General features: G+C 36.0%; 1 protein-coding gene and 3 long non-coding RNA genes across 4 annotated transcripts; 3 read left to right on the top strand and 1 right to left on the bottom strand.

The window, feature by feature from the left end:
• Positions 1 to 1,374: 1,374 nt before the first annotated feature.
• LOC149398704 (uncharacterized) lies at positions 1,375 to 3,631 on the top strand. The gene is made up of 3 exons (XR_016297218.1): positions 1,375 to 1,434; positions 1,611 to 1,684; positions 2,324 to 3,631. It is a non-coding gene; the product is annotated as an uncharacterized LOC149398704 (long non-coding RNA).
• Positions 3,632 to 4,249: 618 nt separating this feature from the next.
• Positions 4,250 to 7,075, top strand: LOC149398703 (receptor-like protein 49). The gene is made up of 3 exons (XM_089614644.1): positions 4,250 to 4,547; positions 4,902 to 6,845; positions 6,924 to 7,075. The coding sequence occupies exons 1-2, from the start codon at positions 4,250 to 4,252 to the stop codon at positions 6,842 to 6,844; spliced, it is 2,241 nt and encodes a 746-aa protein (XP_089470770.1). The 3' UTR covers position 6,845; positions 6,924 to 7,075.
• Positions 7,076 to 7,420: 345 nt separating this feature from the next.
• LOC149398702 (uncharacterized) lies at positions 7,421 to 8,543 on the top strand. The gene is made up of 3 exons (XR_016297306.1): positions 7,421 to 7,515; positions 8,051 to 8,182; positions 8,418 to 8,543. It is a non-coding gene; the product is annotated as an uncharacterized LOC149398702 (long non-coding RNA).
• Positions 8,544 to 9,605: 1,062 nt separating this feature from the next.
• Positions 9,606 to 10,943, bottom strand: LOC149398701 (uncharacterized). Its single transcript, XR_016297282.1, has 3 exons — positions 10,646 to 10,943; positions 9,979 to 10,032; positions 9,606 to 9,764 (listed from the first exon to the last, which is right to left on the bottom strand). It is a non-coding gene; the product is annotated as an uncharacterized LOC149398701 (long non-coding RNA).
• Between the last annotated feature and the right edge of the window lie 9,616 nt (positions 10,944 to 20,559).

Below are 20,559 nucleotides of genomic sequence, written 5' to 3'. Positions count from 1 at the left end.
CGTGTTCTTGATCGAGACGACCGTACAACACCGCGATCGAGCTTGCGGTCTCTGTGGGTTCGGCCTCGATCCGAACACGGGTCATGTTGAACTCTCTGCCGGATTTGAGAGCGGTCGTACACGAGCTCGGGACGGTCTCGAGTTCATCCTCGAACTGTTGTACCTCAGCAGTCAGGCTTTCTTCGACGGAGCTCTCTATTGGGTCTACAAAGACGAAAGCATCAACACGTACGGATTGGTTTCTTTCGATTTGGGCTCGGAGCGGTTTGATGTTTGATAAACGCCTGGCAATTTGGACGAATATCAAAGTTTTGTATATCGATACAATATAAAAGTAAAACCCTCAAATTGCTTTGTCGTCCACGTACAATAGTTTTAAATTGCTGAAATACTTTTAATGTCGTCCACGTACAATTTGCTATATTATTGATAAAAGAAAAAGACTTGTTGGTTGGAGTACTTGCTGAAAATTAAACGCAGTATTATTATGAAAAGTACAAAATATTGTGTCTCAGAAAAATAACATTAATAATTAAGTGCATATAGATATCAACAAAACAAATATATAATTTAGTTGTAGTCCTTGAACAACACGACTATTTTTTGTGCTAAGTGATTTTGCAACTTCAAAGTAACCAGATCCCATTCACCCCCAAAAAGACAAGCATATAAACTATGATACAAGTAAGAAGATAAAATTGGCTCGAATCTTTCAGTAAAAGTATAAAAAGGACAAAAATGGGAGATAAGATGTCATACTCAAAGCTGGACATTATTTATAGGTAATTGAATTGAATGCACGAATCTTATTTCTATTTTTATTTTATCCTAGCTCGTAAAGCTGTGAGTTATTCGTAATTGAATGCATTAATGTTGCGACTTGAGAAATGCGCTTTATGACGAAACTATTAATTTTGAAAAAAATTAAATATTTGTTTTCAAAATTTGGTAAAAAAAACATCGAGTTACAGTAATTATTTTTTTTTATTTTTTATTTTATCTTTTATTATAAAAATTATAGTATTTTTTGTTGTTTACCCGTTACATTTGACATATAATTTTTTTTTCGTTTATGCGATTTCATTAAAAAAAAATGAAGTATTTATCAAAGGTTTTGAAAATACTAATATTTAAAAATTTACCATATTTAATTAAAAAATGTTTTAAGCATTAGCATCTTCAATTAAGATATTTGTGGAATTCTCCTATAGAGGTTATAACATTATGATGATCCAACCAAACATTCAATGGGCTTTGGCCCAAATCTGATCATAAGCTCTAATAGTTCTTCAATTTGGGCCTTTTGACTAAGCCCACTTCTTCAGCTGAGTATCAATGATATCCGTTGCATTGTCTTCAATTTGGGTGTTTCATTTCTACCGAGAGACCTCTCTCTCTCTCTCTCTGCATAAGGAATTCAACATTGATAAACCTGTAAGCTCTCTAGCTCTCGGATTATCTATTTTTTCCACTTTTCATGTACTGTTAGGTTTAGATTTTCAGTTTAAATTCAATTCATTTGATAAAACCGATCGGATTTTGCTTTTGATTGGAAATCAAAGAACCTGTAGTTTTCAGTTTAAAATTCATTCCATTTGCTATACTTTCAGGTCTTTTGTGCTGCGAGACCTTTCTCTCTCCCCAGCTTTTGTCTCCACGGAAGGAATTCGACATTGATAAACATGTAAGCTCGTTATTTTCGTCTCAATGCTCTTAGCTTTCGCGAATTTCACTTTGCCGTGCATTGTAAACGGTTTGTCCGATTTTCATGTGGTGTTAGGTTTAGTTTTCAGTTTAAATTCATTTCATTTGATATATCCATCGGATTTTCACTTTGCCCTATGTAGTCAATGGCGTTTGTCAATTTTCATGTACTGTTAAGCTTAGTTTTCAGTTTGAAAATGATTTCATAAAATATACCCGTCGTGATCGAAAGCGCTACATAAATGATAAAAGGGAATACAGCAATTTCAAATCTGCAATGGCTTTATTTGACTATTATACGTCTTTGATGACACAATACACATTGTTCCTTTATTTTAAGTCTCTGTTAGGTCTCAATAGCTAAGCTGATTATTTATAAATCCTAAATATCATGTTTTTTTTGGTGGACAAAGTTGAATATTGAACTGTTGGTCTCTATATATTAGTAAACTTACATTTCTGAAGTTAGTTTTTATTTTTTTATAAAAAGTTAGGCCCTTCTTTTACGTGCTAGCTCTCGGGTTTTCACTTATAAATGGTTTGTCCAATTTTCATGTAGTGTTAGGTTCAGTTTTCAGTTTAATTCATACTGATATTACCCATTGTAATCGATATACAGATCCGAAATCGCTATGGAAACGATGAGAGGGAATAAAGAAGTTCAAATCTGTCATGGAGCAATCTCTGGACTTTCGGAGGAGGTCATCGTCGAAATTCTTGTGAGAATTCTCGTCGGTGAAGACCATCACGCTCTGCAAGTCTTGGCCCGAAACGCGGCCGAAGATGAGACGACTCTGACTCCGAGAACCGTGTTCTTGATCGAGCCCACACGGATAACACCGCGATCGAGCTCGCGGTCTGTGGGTTCGGCCTCGATCCGAACACGGGTCTTTACAAGGTTGTCATGTTGAACTCTCTGCCGGATTTGAGAGCGGTCGTACACGAGCTCGGGACGGTCCCGAGTTCATCCTCGAACTGTTGTACCTCAGCGGTCAGGCTTTCTTCGACGGAGATGAAAGCATCAACACGTACAGATTGGTTTCTTTCGATTTGGGCTCGGAGTGGATTCGCTACCGCTCTCTTCCATCGCCCCCGAAGAGCCTATCACGAACATCTCGCTTCCCACTCGGCCGTGGCTTTCCTCGGAGGAGGCCGACTCTACGCTTATCGTTCCTATATTCCCGGGAAAATGGATCGTGCACGGCCTTTTTGAGCTTTGTTGTTGCACCAAGGCTATCCCAGGAATATGCTCGTCTACTATGACCCAAGTCGAGGCGGCTAGAGATTCAAGCGTTTGATGTTTGATAAACGCCTGGCATTACAAATCATTGCTTACACTCCAAGCTTCGTCTCGCTCAAGGATATTGTGATGCCGGGTAACGCGGAGGTACTCCATGTTCATTCTGAGGTACAGAATTTTTATTTTATTTTATGAAATTCCATGGAAGTACTAATTGTTTTTAGGCCGGGTAGCATGGAAATAGTCAAGGATATCTCATTTTATTTTTTATTTTAAGAAGGTTTAGCCATTATTTTTAATTTGCAATGTCGTTATTTTGCCATTAATTTGCTTGAAGTTTGTGTATCTTTCATATTTGGGCCCAGACATGGCTAAATAGCCAATGATTGATAAATCTTAGGTAAATAGTTACTTTCAGACGGAAATCTTAAGGAAATAGTCACTTTTATATAATAAACGTTGGCTATTTACCAAAAATTTACGTTTGAAAGTAGTTATATATTTAAGATTTACCCAAAGATAGCTATTTAACAACATCAAATATTTAAGTCGACTGTTTTTCTAATTTTCTGTTCATATTTCAGTTTTAGAAGATGGTTTCATTTCTCCACAAAAAGAACATTTAAAATTGGAAGTCCCAATTTACATATTTGAGTTTTGAAATTACAATGGAATTTTGACACAACTTGCGAAATTCTGTTTTAAATAATCGTTTTTTGAAATTAAGTTGAATGTCCAAATTTTTTTATTGTTTTCTTCTTTCCTTGGATGGTAAATATTTAATTTAATAGGTTGGGACCTATAGCTTAATTGATATGTTAGTCTGGATAGGCTTGTTTGTGTTTACTTTTCAAATTCAGGAAAAAAAAAAGACCAAGACTTATTGGAAATTTGTATAAGAGTTCTATCAGCAATTATGTAAAAATGTTGGACCATATCTTCAAGTATGCACAGAGACTTTTAATCAACCACGCATTCGCCAATATTAAAGAGTGTCACATCAAACCCAGAAAAAAGACTAAAGACTTAAAAAAAAAAATGATATTTGTTGGTTGAACTTATATATAAACTGTATCTTCGAATGTGATAAAATAAAACCTCATACAATAATACCTCATACAGATAATGGGTTGGGTTTTGTGTGTGATTCCTCTGTTTCTCTTCTTCCTTAATCCTTCTTCAACAAATTCTTCGCCAATACTCTGTCATCCTCATGAAAGATCTTCTTTGCTCACTATCAAAAACTCTTTTGATATTATCACAGATGAATATGCAATCTTTATTATGAGTATTGAATCATGGAATATGAGCAAAGATTGTTGCAATTGGAGTGGAGTCACGTGCGACAACGTGACCGGTCACGTTGTTGATCTCTACCTCAGCAGGCTACAAGGTGTCATCGATTCCAACAGCAGCCTTTTCTCTCTCACTCATCTCCAATATCTCCATCTCTATCGCAATGATTTCAAAGGATCTTCAATCTCACCCAACTTTGGTAGGTTTCCCAGCTTGCGTTATCTTTACCTTGTAGACTCCAATTTCAGTGGCCATATTCCTCCAGAACTTGCTTACTTGTCTAACTTGCTCAGACTTGGCATCGATGGTCAATATTATGAGTTAAGAGCCGAGACAAGTAGCTTGAAACGAATCCTGAAGAACCTAACTTCTCTCACACACTTGGGTTTATATGATGTCAACTTTCATGAACCCAATTCTTTCATGAACCTCTCAACTTCTCTTACATTTCTTGATCTTGATTCCAACCAATTCAAAGGGAGATTTCCAGAACATATTTTTCGGCTGCCAAACCTTACATATCTCTCTTTAGTAGATAGCCCAAGTCTCACTGTTTCATTCCCTAAACAAAATTGGACCAGTCAACTCACCAATTTGTACCTTTTCAACATAGGATTAGAAATAGATATAACCTATTTATCTCAAACTTTTGAAAAAATAGAAACTTTTGTTGTAGTAAATTGTAGTTATGTCAGACTACCACCTCCTTTTCCATGTTTCAGCAGTGAAATCACTACGTTAGATCTTTCATACAACAAACTCGAAGGCCAGCTACCCTATCTTTGTAGCAACTCATCGTCAACTAAAAAAGCTTTTCTATGTGACTCTTCAACTCATCAACTCTTGGGACCTCTTCCATTGAATTTACAATCCTTAAGTTTAAACAACAACCTTCTTTATGGGACAATACCCACTTGGTTATATTCCCTTCCAAATCTATGGTCCTTGGATCTAGGGAACAATAACTTGAGTGGTGTCGTCATATTGGAACATTTTTTAGAGCTTAGAACACTTCATTTTCTGGACCTTTCTTTTAATAGCTTATTATCTGTTATTTCCATCCCCCATTCTAACTACACTGTCTTGAAGTCAAATACTCTTTCAATTTTGATTTTGTCTTCTTGCAATATTTCTCAGTTCCCAAACGGTCTGAAAAGCTTAGAAGGATTAATAAATCTAGACCTTTCCCAAAATAAAATTGAAGGGAGTATTCCCTCATGGTTGTGGAATTTCTCCAAAAATTCAAATTATCTGAATCTTTCTTACAACTCATTGACACACATAAGCCCAGTTCCTCCACTGAATCAAAGCTTCCAATACATTGACCTCCGATCTAATCGGCTTCAAGGCCATCTTCCGATTCTGCCTCAGTCTACAGTTGCATTTTTTGCATCCAACAATCAATTGAGTGGAGGAATATCATCTCTGATTTGCAACCACAATTCTCTCAAAGTTCTCGACCTGTCAAACAACAGCTTCAACGGCAATATCCTTCCGTGCCTTGGAAATTTCAGTAACTCTTTGTCAGTTTTGGATTTGAGAAGGAACAAGTTTGATGGCATTATTCCTTCAGCGTTTTCAAATGGAAGCTCTTTGAGAACGCTAAACCTCAACGGAAACAAATTGAAAGGCCCGCTGCCGCAATCTTTGCTTAACTCCAAGCTTTTGGAGGTTCTAGATGTCGGAAACAATGAGCTAAATGACGTTTTTCCTCAGTTCTTGGAGTCTCTTCCAGAGCTACGAGTTCTTGTATTGAGGTCTAACAGATTTCATGGTGCAATAAAGAATCCCAAGAGTAGCTTTCCTTTTCAGAATTTGAGAATCATGGATCTCTCCGACAACATGTTTGTGGGTGTCTTGCCAGCAAAATATTTTGAGAATTTCAAGGCAATGATCGGTGCACATGCAAATATGTTGGAATACTTGAACTTCATTGATGAAATCGGGTCTGGCAATATTTCATCTATTTATGAAGACTCGGTGACGGTGTCAATGAAAGGAAACTACATCGAGCTGGGGAAAATCCAAACCTTGTTCACAACGATTGATTTCTCAAGAAATGGATTCACGGGTGCGATTCCGAAAACGATCGGGAAGCTGGATTCGCTCAAAGGCCTAAATTTCTCTCACAACAGTATCGTCGGTCCGATTCCACCCTCGTTGGGAGATTTGAGTAATCTCGAATGGTTAGACCTCTCATTCAACGAGCTCGTCGGAGAGATCCCGCAACAACTGGCCTCGAACCTGAATCAACTCAATTTTCTAAATCTCACCCACAACAACTTGGATGGTGAAATACCTCGAGGAACACAATTTAATACGTTCAACAACAATTCATATGGTGGAAATCCAGGGCTGTGTGGATTTCCATTGACGAAGCCGTGTGGCGACGAAGAGGATGACAAAGAAGAGGATGACAATGACGATGAAACACTGACATGGAAGCTATTTGCAACTATTGGATACGGTGCAGGTCTCGGAATCGGAGTATCCATTGGGTACGCTCTGTTCTTCACCAGAAGATTCGATTTTTGGCTTCAAAAAAGGATTGCTAGACAACCATACTGCAAATGTCTAGCGGACATAATAAAGCATATTAAATAAGGTGTGATTTTCGGTAATTTCCTCTTTGATATTTTATATCTGGCTGTTCATATTTTAACTCCCTTTTTTTTCTACTCAGGAATGAGCACGAGAAGTGGTGCTGCGAGTTCTACATTTGTTTGAAGATGCACTTGTTTTTTTTTCGTCTTTCTATTTTCATGTAATATGATCTGAATGGACCAGAGGATTTGCCGATTCTTCTCTGTTCTTTTTAAGTGTAATCAAGTTGAACGTAATGGGAAACTTGACAAACCAAGCCTTTTGTGAAACCACATTTGAAAATAAAACCATGTTTTTGTACTCTTAGGAAAACCAAGCATTTTTGCTTATGAAAAGTCAAAAATGCCCTCACCTTCCTTCTTCTTTCTTCCTGCAGTAACAGTTAAATGAGTTCAAGAAAATTGAAACAAAAACATAGAGCAAAACCCACGGGACCAAACCCACGAACGGCGAGAAAGGACGAAGCACGAACCGACGAAGCCCGAACCAGAGCGCCGACGCAAACCAGTCCTCGTCGCCGCCATTTCGCCGTGGCCGCCGTGACCCATCCTCCACCGCGCTTCAGGCCGAGGAAAAGAGACGTCGCCGGGAGTCGCGAGGACGCCGGAGCAAGAGCGACCACCGAGGAAGGAGTGAGTGGTTGCCGGAGAATCTAATTCCGCGAAAATAAGGTGAGGAAGTCTCTTTCTCGGATGGATTTTCGAGTTAGGGTTTATAGCTCATAATTTGGGGATTTTGATTCCGGGATGATTTCTAAGCAATTGATTGTGTTTAGTTGATCTTTGGACCCGATTATTGATGTTGAGGACTTGAAATTGGTGATTGGTTTCGGATTTCTTGGTTGTGGTTTGAATTTGGCCGAATTTGTGAAAAAGAAAAACTGTTTGAACTGCCTCTGTAAATCGACGTGGACAGACCGATATGATCTGAGTTCTTATTTTTGGATATTTTTCATGGATAGTAGACTGTATGATCTTTCTAAAATGACCAAGAACATGTAAATCCATTGAGTATTGAATGAGTTATGAATTTTCAAAGTTTGTGTTTCGCAGCAGTAAAACGGGATTTCCAGAATTGTAACAGTGAATTACGGGCTGTTTTTGAGATAGCTATTCTTGTCGTCTATATGCTTGTAATATCTCGTTAGAAAGCTACATGAGTCTACTTTCATTTGCCGCTAGAATCAATCAATTTCAAGTTTTGTAGCTCGAGTTATGATGGCTTAAGCGCTAGTGGGTCAGGCTGTCGGGAATTCTTTTGACTTGTTTATGTTTGTCGAGGAAGACGACGATGATGATATCAGGTGCGGACTTTCGGGTACGACTTTGTCAGAAATGGGTAAGTTTTGATCTCTAATTCGATGATATTTTGTAAGAAATTTGTTTGATTTGCTGAAAAAATGAGTTTGGGTTCGTCATTTGGGATCCAGAAAAAAAAGTTCGAATTTGTTGTCTGTAATTTCGAACTTTATAGTTGTTATTTCGATTGCATTTCGAACTTTTTAACTTGTACAGATTTGACTTCTAATGTATACTTTTTAACTTCTAATGTATACTTTTTAACTTCTTAACAGGTCCAAACGTTAATATATGTTGTTTATTTGATGGTACTTGGGTGAACAAGAGGATGGTGAGGAAGACGACAATGATGATATCGGTAATAAGAAGTACGCCTTCAGCCATAGCGTCGTGTACTTTTCGTCAGTAGTATTGGATTTTATGTCTTGGATTTCAGACATTTCAGTTATTTTATGTCTTTGATTTCAGACTTTTCAGTTATTTTATGTATTTCAGACATTTCAGTCCTTTTATGTAATGGATTTCAGACTTTCCGGTTATTTATGTGTTGGATTTCAGATATTTCAGGTATTTTATGTAATGGATTTCAGACTTTTCAGTTATTTTATGTCGTGGATTTCAGACATTTCGGAAATTTTATGTAATGGATTTCATACTTTCCAGTTATTTATGTGTTGGATTTCATACATTTAAGTTATTTTATGTCTTTGATTTCAGACATTTCAGTTATTTTATGTCTTTGATTTCAAAACTTCCAGTTATTTATGTGTTGGATTTCAGACATTTAAGGTATTTTATGTAATGGATTTCAGACATTTCAGGTATTTTATGTAATGTATTTCAGACTTTTCAGTTATTTTATGTTGTGGATTTCAGACATTTCATAAATTTTATGTAATGAATTTCATACTTTCCAATTATTTATCTGTTGGATTTCAGACTTTTCACTTGTTTTAGGTCTTTGATTTCAACATTTCAGTTCTTTTATGTAATGGATTTCAGACTTTTCAGTTATTTTATGTCTTTGATTTCAAAACTTCAAGTTATTTATGTGTTGGATTTCAGACTTTTCAGTTATTTTATGTCTTTGATTTCAGACATTTCAGTTCTTTTATGAAATGGATTTCATACATTTCAGGTATTTTATGTAATGGATTTCAGACTTTTCAGTTATTTTATGTCGTGGATTTTAGACTTTTCAGTTATTTTATGTCTTTGATTTCAAAACTTCCAGTTATTTATGTGTTGGATTTCAGACATTTCAGGTATTTTATGTAATGAATTTCAGACTTTTCAGTTATTTTATGTCGTGGATTTCAGACATTTCAGTTATTTTATGTCTTTGATTTCAAAACATTACAAACTCAATTTTCATCCAAAAAACTAGTCTCCAAAACTACCAAAGTAATTATCATTAAACATTACAAACACAATTTTCATCCAAAAAACCCAATTCTCTTCGAAACTACACAATCCAACATAAAATAATTAAAAACCACAAACAACTTTGAAATTGAGTAAATAAACCATTAAATAAACCGATATCATCATCGTCGTCTTCCTCTCCATCAGATTGTTCACCCAAGTACTATCAAATAAACAACATATATTAACGTTTGGACCTGTTAAGAAGTTAAAAAGTATACATTAGAAGTCAAATATTTACAAGTTAAAAAGTTCGAAATGCAATCGAAATAACAACTATAAAGTTCGAAATTACAGACAACAAATTCGAACTTTTTTTTCTGGATCCCAAATGACGAACCCAAACTCATTTTTTCAGCAAATCAAACAAATTTCTTACAAAATATCATCGAATTAGAGATCAAAACTTACCCACTTCTGACAAAGTCGCACCCGAAAGTCCGCACCTGATATCATCATCGTCGTCTTCCTCGACAAACATAAACAAGTCAAAAGAATTCCCGACAGCCTGACCCACTAGCGCTTAAGCCATCATAACTCGAGCTACAAAACTTGAAATTGATTGATTCTAGCGGCAAATGAAAGTAGACTCATGTAGCTTTCTAACGAGATATTACAAGCATATAGACGACAAGAATAGCTATCTCAAAAACAGCCCGTAATTCACTGTTACAATTCTGGAAATCCCGTTTTACTGCTGCGAAACACAAACTTTGAAAATTCATAACTCATTCAATACTCAATGGATTTACATGTTCTTGGTCATTTTAGAAAGCTCATACAGTCTAATATCCATGAAAAATATCCAAAAATAAGAACTCAGATCATATCGGTCTGTCCACGTCGATTTACAGAGGCAGTTCAAACAGTTTTTCTTTTTCACAAATTCGGCCAAATTCAAACCACAACCAAGAAATCCGAAACCAATCACCAATTTCAAGTCCTCAACATCAATAATCGGGTCCAAAGATCAACTAAACACAATCAATTGCTTAGAAATCATCCCGGAATCAAAATCCCCAAATTATGAGCTATAAACCCTAGTTCGAAAATCCATCCGAGAAAGAGACTTCCTCACCTTATTTTCGCAGAATTAGATTCTCCGGCAACCACTCACTCCTTCCTCGGTGGTCGCTCTTGCTCTGGCGTCCTCGCGACTCCCGGCGACGTCTCTTTTCCTCGGCCTGAAGCGCGCGGTGGAGGATGGGTCACGGCGGCCACGGCGAAATGGCGGCGACGAGGAGGACTGGTTTGCGTCGGCGCTCTGGTTCGGGCTTCGTCGGTTCGTGCTTCGTCCTTTCTCGCCGTTCGTGGGTTTGGTCCCGTGGGTTTTGCTCTATGTTTTTGTTTCAATTTTCTTGAACTCATTTAACTGTTACTGCAGGAAGAAAGAAGAAGGAAGGTGAGGGCATTTTTGACTTTTCATAAGCAAAAATGCTTGATTTTCCTAAGAGTACCAAAACATGGTTTTATTTTCAAATGTGGTTTCACAAAAGGCTTGGTTTATCAAGTTTCCCAACGTAATTATCTACCTTAAATTTCGAAAAAAAAATTATCTACCTTAAATTGGGTCTTTTATTTATTTTGATGGGAAGCTAACAAATATATATTCTCGAGTTTCGTCAAAATTCACTTTTTGCGCTTGTAATTTCAGTGTCAAATAATTAATACCCGACTCTATGATCAGGATGTGAAATATATATCCCATGCTTGAACCAATTTTATCATTATATTTTTACCATGCAAAGAGCATAAATCCTTACTAATTTACATTTTTTTATGAATGAAAAAGAAAATTGACGGCTTGATGATATTTCACAAAATCCAATGGCGACGTTATGAATTTTTCAAGTATTTAATACCCTTGTATTAATGAATTTCGACCAAATTACTCACAGGATATATTGTTGTGGTATTAATTATATTTTAGGACCTTAAAGGCAGCATGGTAATTAAAATTAAGGGTTATATAGGTATATAGCCACACTGTTATAACGGTTTTAGTTTTAGTCAACCTTATGTTAATTTCCTGTTAATAACCACATCAATCTATTTACAACATGTTAAAAGACGTGAATGACCTCAAATAACTCTAGCCAAATTATCGCTCATTATTTTCAGCCCATTAATTCAAATCGAAAACAAAATATTCGGCCATAACTACTCGCACAAATTGAGGGAGCATTTAAAACTCAATTAATGCCTGGTATATTGACGGCGACGATTTTCCAAATGTTTTACGCAAAGAAGAATTAGGAAAGAAGAACCCAAATATTTTATTTTTTATTAATGAAGAATTGGGATTACAGGATTTCTTGTATTATGATGATCCTTCATTTTTTTTCTCTCTCTTCTTCTTCTTCTTCTTCTTCTTCTTCTTCTTCTTCTTCATCGAAATTGCTGGTGGTTTTGAGTGTATGGGATTTGTTTCATTGATTGTGAATTTACTGAGATTTTTGGTTCTAATGAATTCTTATCCAGTATTGTAAATACAACATTGATTTGCGGTTAATACCAATTGTTTTTATCGTAAATGCATTGTAAATACAAAGCATATTTACAGTTAATACCAATTGTTTTATCGAGGATGATTCGCTGTTTTGAATAAAATAATATTCAGAAAATAAAAGAATATATTTACTGATTTTATTCCATAATTAATAGCCACGAAAATAGAAACAAACTTAGCTAAAATCAACGTATATCTCACGTCCATAAAATCCTGAAATACACGTTAAAAACTCTTTCCAAATCGGAAAGATTCAAATAAAAAAAAAACTTTAATTAGTCAGCTTAATTAATAAGGGTAAACATGTAAAAAAAATTCAATTAATAAGTTACCACATAAGCAAAATGACTATTTACGAGAAATTAACGAAAGATTGGCTAAAACCAAATTGCTAGTGTTTAAGATGGTTATGCGTAGCCAATTATTTGTAAAATTAATAGTTAGTTATAATAATTACTTAGTATAAATAAAACGTGAATGAAAGGAATAGAAATGCAAATATTGAGCAAAGAATTGGGATGGTTTCCTTTGGATTGGGAGAGAACAAGCCTCTCCAAAGCTTGTAAAATCTTGTATTTTTCCTATTTCGTAGCAATGAAATATTTTTCAGGCGCGTATCATCATACCAATAGAAATTTCTACATGTAATGTTTTCTGCAATTAAATAATAAAATGATTTTTTTTTATCGGTTTGCATTGCTCATTGACAGGTCAACTCAAGTCAATAAATTTGGAAGACGAGATCTTTCTATATTAATATTTTGCTGAAGAACATAACCATTATTACGTTCATTGTTATTACTGAAGCTTTAACCACTATATCAATACAATTTTTAAATGGAGTTTTGCTTAGGATGCATGAGAAAGATGTTCCTCTCTTGTATTTTTAGGTCTTTAGAGATCTTATTTTATTAGAATGTTTCGTAGAAGTAAGAGAAAAAAAACAATTAGGTAATTAACAAATCCATTATCAATTTTGTTACCTGTTGAAAAATTCACTGGACACCCACTAAAGATGTGGTCCAAATGATATTAATCCTAATTTAACGCTCACTAACCAGCCAAAACACAATTTTCCATCAAGTTTTTAGTCTTCTTTGGATATGAAAAGTAAACACAAGCAAGTTTGTGTTGACTAACATAAAAATTAAATTATAGATCTTACACTGAATAATATTGACAAACTAGCGACGTGGTCCAACATTTTTATTCATTGCTGATAGAACACTCACTACACGTCAATACAATCTTCCATTAAGTCTTGGTCTTTTTTTTTTCTTTTTTTTTTTCCTTGGTTTGAAAAGTAAACACAAGCAAGTCTATCTAGATTAGACTAACACATAAATTAATTTTAGGTCTCATACTGTTGGTCTAAATTTTGATAATCCACAAAAAAAAAAGCATTCGAAATTTTCAGACATTCAACATAATTTTTAAAACCAAAGAAAAAAAAATGTTATTCAAAAATTATAAATCGGCATATTATTATTGCATAAGTATAAGTTCAAGTAACATTGAAATTTAAACCCGTTTTTCGTAGAGTAATTCATACCGAATTGGTTTACTAGGTTATGATACGATCGATACTAACATTTAATGGCAAATATCAACCTGTCCACACAACATTTGAAAATCTTCACACATTGTCCAATTTAATATACACCTTTTATGGATTGCTTTAAAATTATTGATAAATTAAGTAGACCCAACTGTTTTCCGAAATTAAATACGAACTGTGTAATTCTTCATGCATTCTAACATTATTAGCTGCCCGAATTCAAATAACAGATATAGAGGACTATTATGTATTGCTGAAGAACATAACACCATTATTACGTTCATTGTTCTTACTGAAGCTTTAACCACTATATCAAAAACCATGTTTAAATGGAGCTTTGCTTAGCATGCATGAGAAAGATGTTCCTCTCCTCTCTTGTATTTTTAGGTCTTTACATCTTATTTTATTAGAATGTTTCGTGGAAGTAAGAGAAAAAAAAAACAATTAGGTAATTAACTAATCCATTATCAATTTCGTTACCTGTTGAAAAATTCACTGGACACCCACTAAAGATGTGGTCCAAGCGAAATTAATCCTAATTGAACGTTCACTAACCAGCCAAAACAATTTTTCATCAAGGTTTTAGTCTTCTTCGGATATGAAAAGTAAACACGAGCAAGTCTGTGTTGACTAACATAGAAATTGCTGATAATTCACTAGCCAGCCAATACATCCATCAAGTCTTCCGTCTTTTCTGGGTTTGAAAAATAAACACAAGCAAGTCTATGTTGACTAACATTAAAATTAATGGTCCAACATTTTTATTCATTGCTGATGGAACACTCAGTACACGTTAATACAATCTTCCATTAAGTCTTAGTCTTTTATTAATTTTTTTTTTTTTAGTTTGAAAAGTAAACACAAGCAAGTCTATCTAGAGTAGACTAACACATAAATTAATTATAGGTCTCATATTGTTAGTTTAAATTTTGATAATCCACCAAAAAAAAAAAAAAAGCATTCGAAATTTTCAGACATTCAACATAATTTTTAAAACCAAAAAAAAAAATGTTATTAAAAAATTGTAAATCGGCATATTATTATTGCATAAGTATAAGTTCAAGTAACATTGAAATTTAAACCCGTTTTTCGTAGAGTAATTCATACCGAATTGGTTTACTAGGTTATGATACGATCGATACTAACATTCAATGGCAAATATGAACCTGTCCATACAACATTTGAAAACTTCACACATTGTCCAATTTAATATACAGCTTTTATGGATTGCTTTAAAATTATTGATAAATTAAGTTGACCCAACTGTTTTCCGAAAACTTCACACATTTGAAAACTTCACACATTGTCCAATTTAATACTAACATTCAATGGCAATTTTTTTTTTCGCTTATACAATTTCATTCAAAAAATGAAGTATTTATCAAAGGCTTTGAAAATACTAATATTTAAAAAAAATACCATAGTTAAATAAAAAAATGTTTTAAGCATTAGCATCTTCAAATAAGATATTTGTGGAATTTCTCCTATAGAGGTTATAACATTCTGATGATCCAACCAAACATTGAATGGGCTTTAGCCCAAATCTGATCATGAGCTCTAAAAGTTCTTCAATTTGGGCCTTTTGACTAGCCCACTTCTTCAGCTGAGTATCAATGATATCCATTGCATTGTCTTCAATGGCTTTATTTGACTATTATACTTCTTTGATGACACAATTTACAGTTTAAATTCATTTCGTATTGATGTTACCCATTGTAATCGATATACAGATGCGAAATCGCTATGGAAACGAGGAGAGGGAATAAAGAAGTTCAAATCTGCCATGGAGCGATCTCTGCTACGATTTTCAGGCTTGCTCTGCTTGTTTTCGCGTCACCGTTGCCGATTTCACAGTGGATTGTATGATTTTTCAATTTTGCACATTTTAATTTTGTTAAAAATTATCATACAAGAAATATAGAATTTCTAACCAATAAATTGATATTTAAGAATTATAATGATTTATTAAAACATAGATTAATAAATATATGATTTAATTTTAATAATATAATGATAGAGAATAATATTTTTATACTGTGAATTTTTGTTTTTTTGAAGGAATTTTTAGTGTGAAATTTTGCATCGTGATTTGAGTATAAAAATAAAAGAATTCTGGTTCTCAAAATCCACGAAAATGGTGTGATTTCATATCAAACTGATTCCAAATATGGAGTATTGAGTTATATGGACTGGAAATATTTATAAAAGGATAGTGAGAGAGAGAGAGAGAGAGAGAGAGAGAGAGAGACGGAATAAAAATAATAGGAGAAAAGTAATGTGAAGCTAATTTTATTGTCATGTGATGAAAATAATATAATGTCAGATTTCGACTCGCCGATCGCGGTTTGCAATCCCGTCACCGGCGAGTTCGTAACTCTGAAACAAGGTTGTCATGTTGTACTCTCTGCTGGATTTGAGAGCGGTCAGGCTTTCTTCGACGGAGCTCTCTATTGGGTCTACAAACACGAAAGCATCAACACGTACGGATTGGTTTCTTTCGATTTGGGCTCGGAGCAGTTTCGCTACCGCTCTCCCGAAGAGCCTATCACGAAAATCGATGTGTTGGTGAATCACGCACGACCTTTCCGAGGAATGAGCTCGTTTACTATGACCCAAGTCGAGGCGGCCCGAGATTCAAATCATTGCTTACACTCTAAGCTTCGTCTCGCTCAAGGATATTGTGAGGCCGGGTAATGCAGAGGTACTCAATGTTCATTCTGAGGTATGGAATTTTTTATTTTATTTTATGAAATTCCATGGAAGTACTAGTTTTTTTTTTAGGCCGGGTAACATGGAAGTAGGCAAGGATATCTCATTTTATTTTTATTTTAAGAAGGTTTAGCCGTTATTTTTAATTTTCGTACATGTCGTTATCTTGCCATTGATTTGCTTGAAGTTGGTGTATCTTTCATATTTCAGTTTTAGATGATGATTTCATTTCTCCACAAAAAGAACATTTAAAATTCATTACTACATTTCTTTTTGTTTTTTTGTTTTTTTTTTTACTTGTATCCGTTAGCGGTTAAAACAGTTTGTGAAGGACAACTGAAATAGTTTGTTTGACTTTGACTTTCCCTTATTGTAACTCATGCTTAAGGAGTTTTATGCTATTGTAAATCTTAGATAGAACTTTGATGTGTTTAGTTATTGAGTATCATGTTTTAATAGGTCTACGAGTTTTTTCGGGTCTGAATTCGTATCTGTTTTGTTGTTGGCTTTGAATCCAAGTACGTGAGATAAGTATAAATTGTCCGAAGAAGAACACACAAGTGACAAAATAGAAACAGAAAAACAGATGAAACTGAAAACTAGAAAATAACTAGAACAGGAAACCCCCAAATAGAAGGGGCTCAAGACATTGCAAAACCTGAGAGTAAAGCACTTTTGAGTCTAGGAGTGAACTTTAGGTTGTTTGACTTCCGAGAAAATTTTAATTATTTTATGTATTAAAAATTGGTGTTCATGGTGACATAAATCTGGACATTTGGAAGAACAGAACCCGTTCCTCGGCTTCTTCCGGTCGGGACTAAAAGAAATATTTCCGGTCACTGATGACCTGAAATTTCGTGTATGTGGTAATATTTCCGTTCCGGCAGAGGAAAAGTTCACTTCCACTGGAGATTAATCTGGGTAGTTTAGATATCAATCCAACGGCCCACATATACGTAGAAAAAAAAAATTAGAACTAGTATGGGAAGAAATTCCTTCCAAGTCTTATTGGGTATTTTTGCACTCCACACATGATCAGAAACTCCGGAATCTTGGAGCTCCACGGGACCCGCATGGAGACATCGGAGCCGGGCCCGGAGTTGTCGAACTCGCCGTAGAAGAGCGTCGTGAGGGCAAACTCTCCGCTCCACTCGAGCCAGCCACGTGGCGTGACGAGGCGGGATCGCAGGAACACCGTCCTCGAGTACTCCTTCCACGGCCGCCCCAAAAAGCTGAGGTGGACTTCCACGGGTGGGTCGGGCCGGGTCGGTCCGCCCGTGGGCCGTGACTGCGTTCTTCTCTCCCTTCTCGGGCCTCACTTGCCGCGGCGCGATCAGGACCGACAGGTCGCTGTCAGATCGGAAAGCCACGGCTTGGTGAGCGTCCGGTCCGGCCGTGTTTTGGATCGTTAGTCCGTTCGCCGTGTTTTGAATCCATCTCCAACCTCCTGTGAGAAAAACGGTTATCAAATCATAATCAAACACCATGAAATTAACCTTGCATTGATTGGAAGCAAAACACCAACCATCCGATGTGTCATTCATTAATCAAAATTTATTGTTGATAATAATAATATGGCTGTGGTCGTTCAACTTCATAGGTTTTGTCGATTAAAGTTTTTTTTTTTTTTTTCTTTCCTTACCCGTAGTCCTTAAACTTTAGAAATTGGACACCCAAAAAAAAATTGATTAAAAAATACCTCTACATACGTTCTATCAATATAAAGGAATGTGCTATGAAGCGACAATGCTTGCCCTTCAACTTTTTTTTTTTTTTTGGAGGAAATTTTTCGTTTTCTTGTTAATGTTAGAAATTTATCTATTTCATTTAAGAGAGCCCTTCATTTAACCCAAAAAAAAAAAAAGTAGATGAAAATTCTAAACAAGGAATTCTCAATCTTTATTGTCAATCAAATATTCATTTGAGACGTATTATAAATAGAATCTAATATTTTTCATTTATAATTGTAACTAATTGGGTAGCTACGTGGAAGTGCACAGTGACGGATGGAACTGGAATTTCGCTTCAGTTCTAGTTCCGGTCCCTAGATTTAGTGACATTCGAAATTTCATATAATCTTTATTCCAAAACTGTCACGGGTCCAATTTGCAATTCTAGACTCTAGCTCATTTTTCAGTGTAGTGAGTACTTTCAAAACTCCGGTTGGGAATTGCGAGGAAATTGAGAAATAAACTTGTGCTGATTTTTGGTGGGGCTCAGATAATGGGAAGGATAAATAGCATTGGCACTCTTGGGAGTCTTCTTCGGAGAAGTTTGATGAAGAGCAGGTCCGGAATTCCTTCTTACCATTCGAAGCGGAGGCTATCTTGTCCTTAACAAGACCTTCGGGTTTGAAACCCGATAGGATTGTGTGGCTTATGGAGGGAAAAAGGGGTCTATAAGGTTTCGATCAACGGCTGGTTTGAAGATTTGGAATCTCAAAATTCCTCCGAAGATCGCGTCAATGAGGAAGGACATCTTTTGGACGATATTGTTGACATTATCACCCCGAATGATATTTTCGGGCTACTCCTATATTATTGAGTAGTTGTATGAGCTATTCCTACATATAATATGGGTGTTTTTTGAATACATAATAACCCGGTGATTAAGAAACAGAGCATCTTTGTACCAATTTTTGGTGGAGGCAAACCTAGCTAGAAAAAATCGAATTCAGAGGGGGGTCCAAATGAAAAAAAATTAAATTCTATATTGGTAATAAGTTTATTGAACAATTAAAATTAAATTTAGGAGAAATTTTAAATAAATTTGATTAAAAAATTATTATGACAGAAATTTAAGAGCCACTAATAACTAATTAATATAAAAATTAATAAATGAAACACTATCAAAATAAATAAATCTAGAAAGAACCACTTCACAATTTATTATATATACATTTTCTTTGCTTTTAACCAGTTAACCAGGGAAAAAGATGGTTGATTTAATCGTTTAGTTAATTTTAACAGTAAACATTGTTTATAATTAACCGATCGGTTAATTTTAACTGATCAAAATACAAATCGGCTAACTACTTAATTTTAACAGGTTAAAATACCTATCTTTAGAGACACCAACATGCTACTCCTAGCTATCACACACAAAGATTAAAATACCGATATCGGTACTATTAAGCCATTTTTTGGATTAACACTTACGGACACGTGACGTGAGCGGACTTGGTCACGTGTCTTTGAATCCGTGGGATTAGTGACGAAATATTCCGCTTATCAAGTGACGAACATGAGAGGAAATATAATTTGGCTTGGTTAACCTTTGTTTATGAGAGAAAGTGTTTGAGAGAGAGAGTAAATATTTCTTCTCCCATTCTAGAGAGAATTGAAGTAGATTATTCCTCTATTGTGTTTGGTTTTCTCTTTTTGTGTGATATTGTATGAGTTTGGTAGCCTTGTTTTGGTTCTCTTTGTTTGATCTCAAATGTGTTTTGTGAGAGAAAATAGCTAGAGAATTTGGCCTAGTTTCGATCGCGATGGCCGTTGTATCATGATGGCTCACGGGCCTTAGGATCGAGGTAACCCGCCGATTTCGTGCTTCGCGGAGGCTCAACGGCCTAGAGCCGTGGAGGCTCGTTGGCCGTGGGACCGCGCTAGCTCTCCGGCCTTGGTTCATAGTGGCACGTGGCTTCGAGGTGGCTAGCTGGACAATGACTCGTCGTCGCTTTGCGGAGTAGTCCGTCGGAGGCTCTCCCGTCTCGTGGCTCGTCGCCTCGCCGAGTACATCCCATCCTGCTTATATTTTATGTGTTGGGCTTATCCATCTTGCCGAGCGGTCCGTCAGGTGCATCATCTCGTGACCTCGCTGAGTGGTCCGTCGGAGACTCTCCCGTCTCGCCGAGTACGTCTCTCCTATCCATCTTGTAGCATGTCGCCTTGCCGAGTACGTCTCTCATGTTCATCTCGTGGCATGTCATCTAGCCTAGTGCGTCTCTCTTGTCCGTCTCATGGCTCGTCGCCTCGCCGAGTGGTCCGTCGGAGACTTGCCCGTCTCGTTGCTCGTTGTCTCACTGAGTACGTCTCGTGGCATGTTCCCTCGCCGAGTACATCTCCTTTGTTCGTCTCGTGGCAAGTCGTCTCGCCTAGTGCGTCTCTCTTGTCCGTCTCGTGGCTCGTTGCCTCATCAAGTGGTCTGTCGGAGACTCCCGTCTCGTGGCTCGCAAAATGCACACATCAACGGCTACATGCCGAGCGCACCCCAA

Source organism: Urtica dioica, chromosome 5, assembly GCF_054948205.1.
Source record: "Urtica dioica subsp. dioica isolate 48M chromosome 5, U.dioica_male_clone48M_v1_H2, whole genome shotgun sequence".
In the NCBI taxonomy this organism is placed as follows: domain Eukaryota; kingdom Viridiplantae; phylum Streptophyta; class Magnoliopsida; order Rosales; family Urticaceae; genus Urtica; species Urtica dioica.
Note: the sequence above shows the minus strand (reverse complement) of the source record. Positions and strands in the feature narration are given on the sequence as shown.

Bases quoted from the DNA above. Each gene is read 5' to 3' on its own strand.
- LOC149398703 (XM_089614644.1), top strand. From the start codon at position 4,250: ATGAGCAAAGATTGTTGCAATTGGAGTGGAGTCACGTGCGACAACGTG. The intron at 4,548-4,901 runs GTCAATATTATG...TTGAAAAAATAG, and splicing joins GCTCAGACTTGGCATCGATG to AAACTTTTGTTGTAGTAAAT.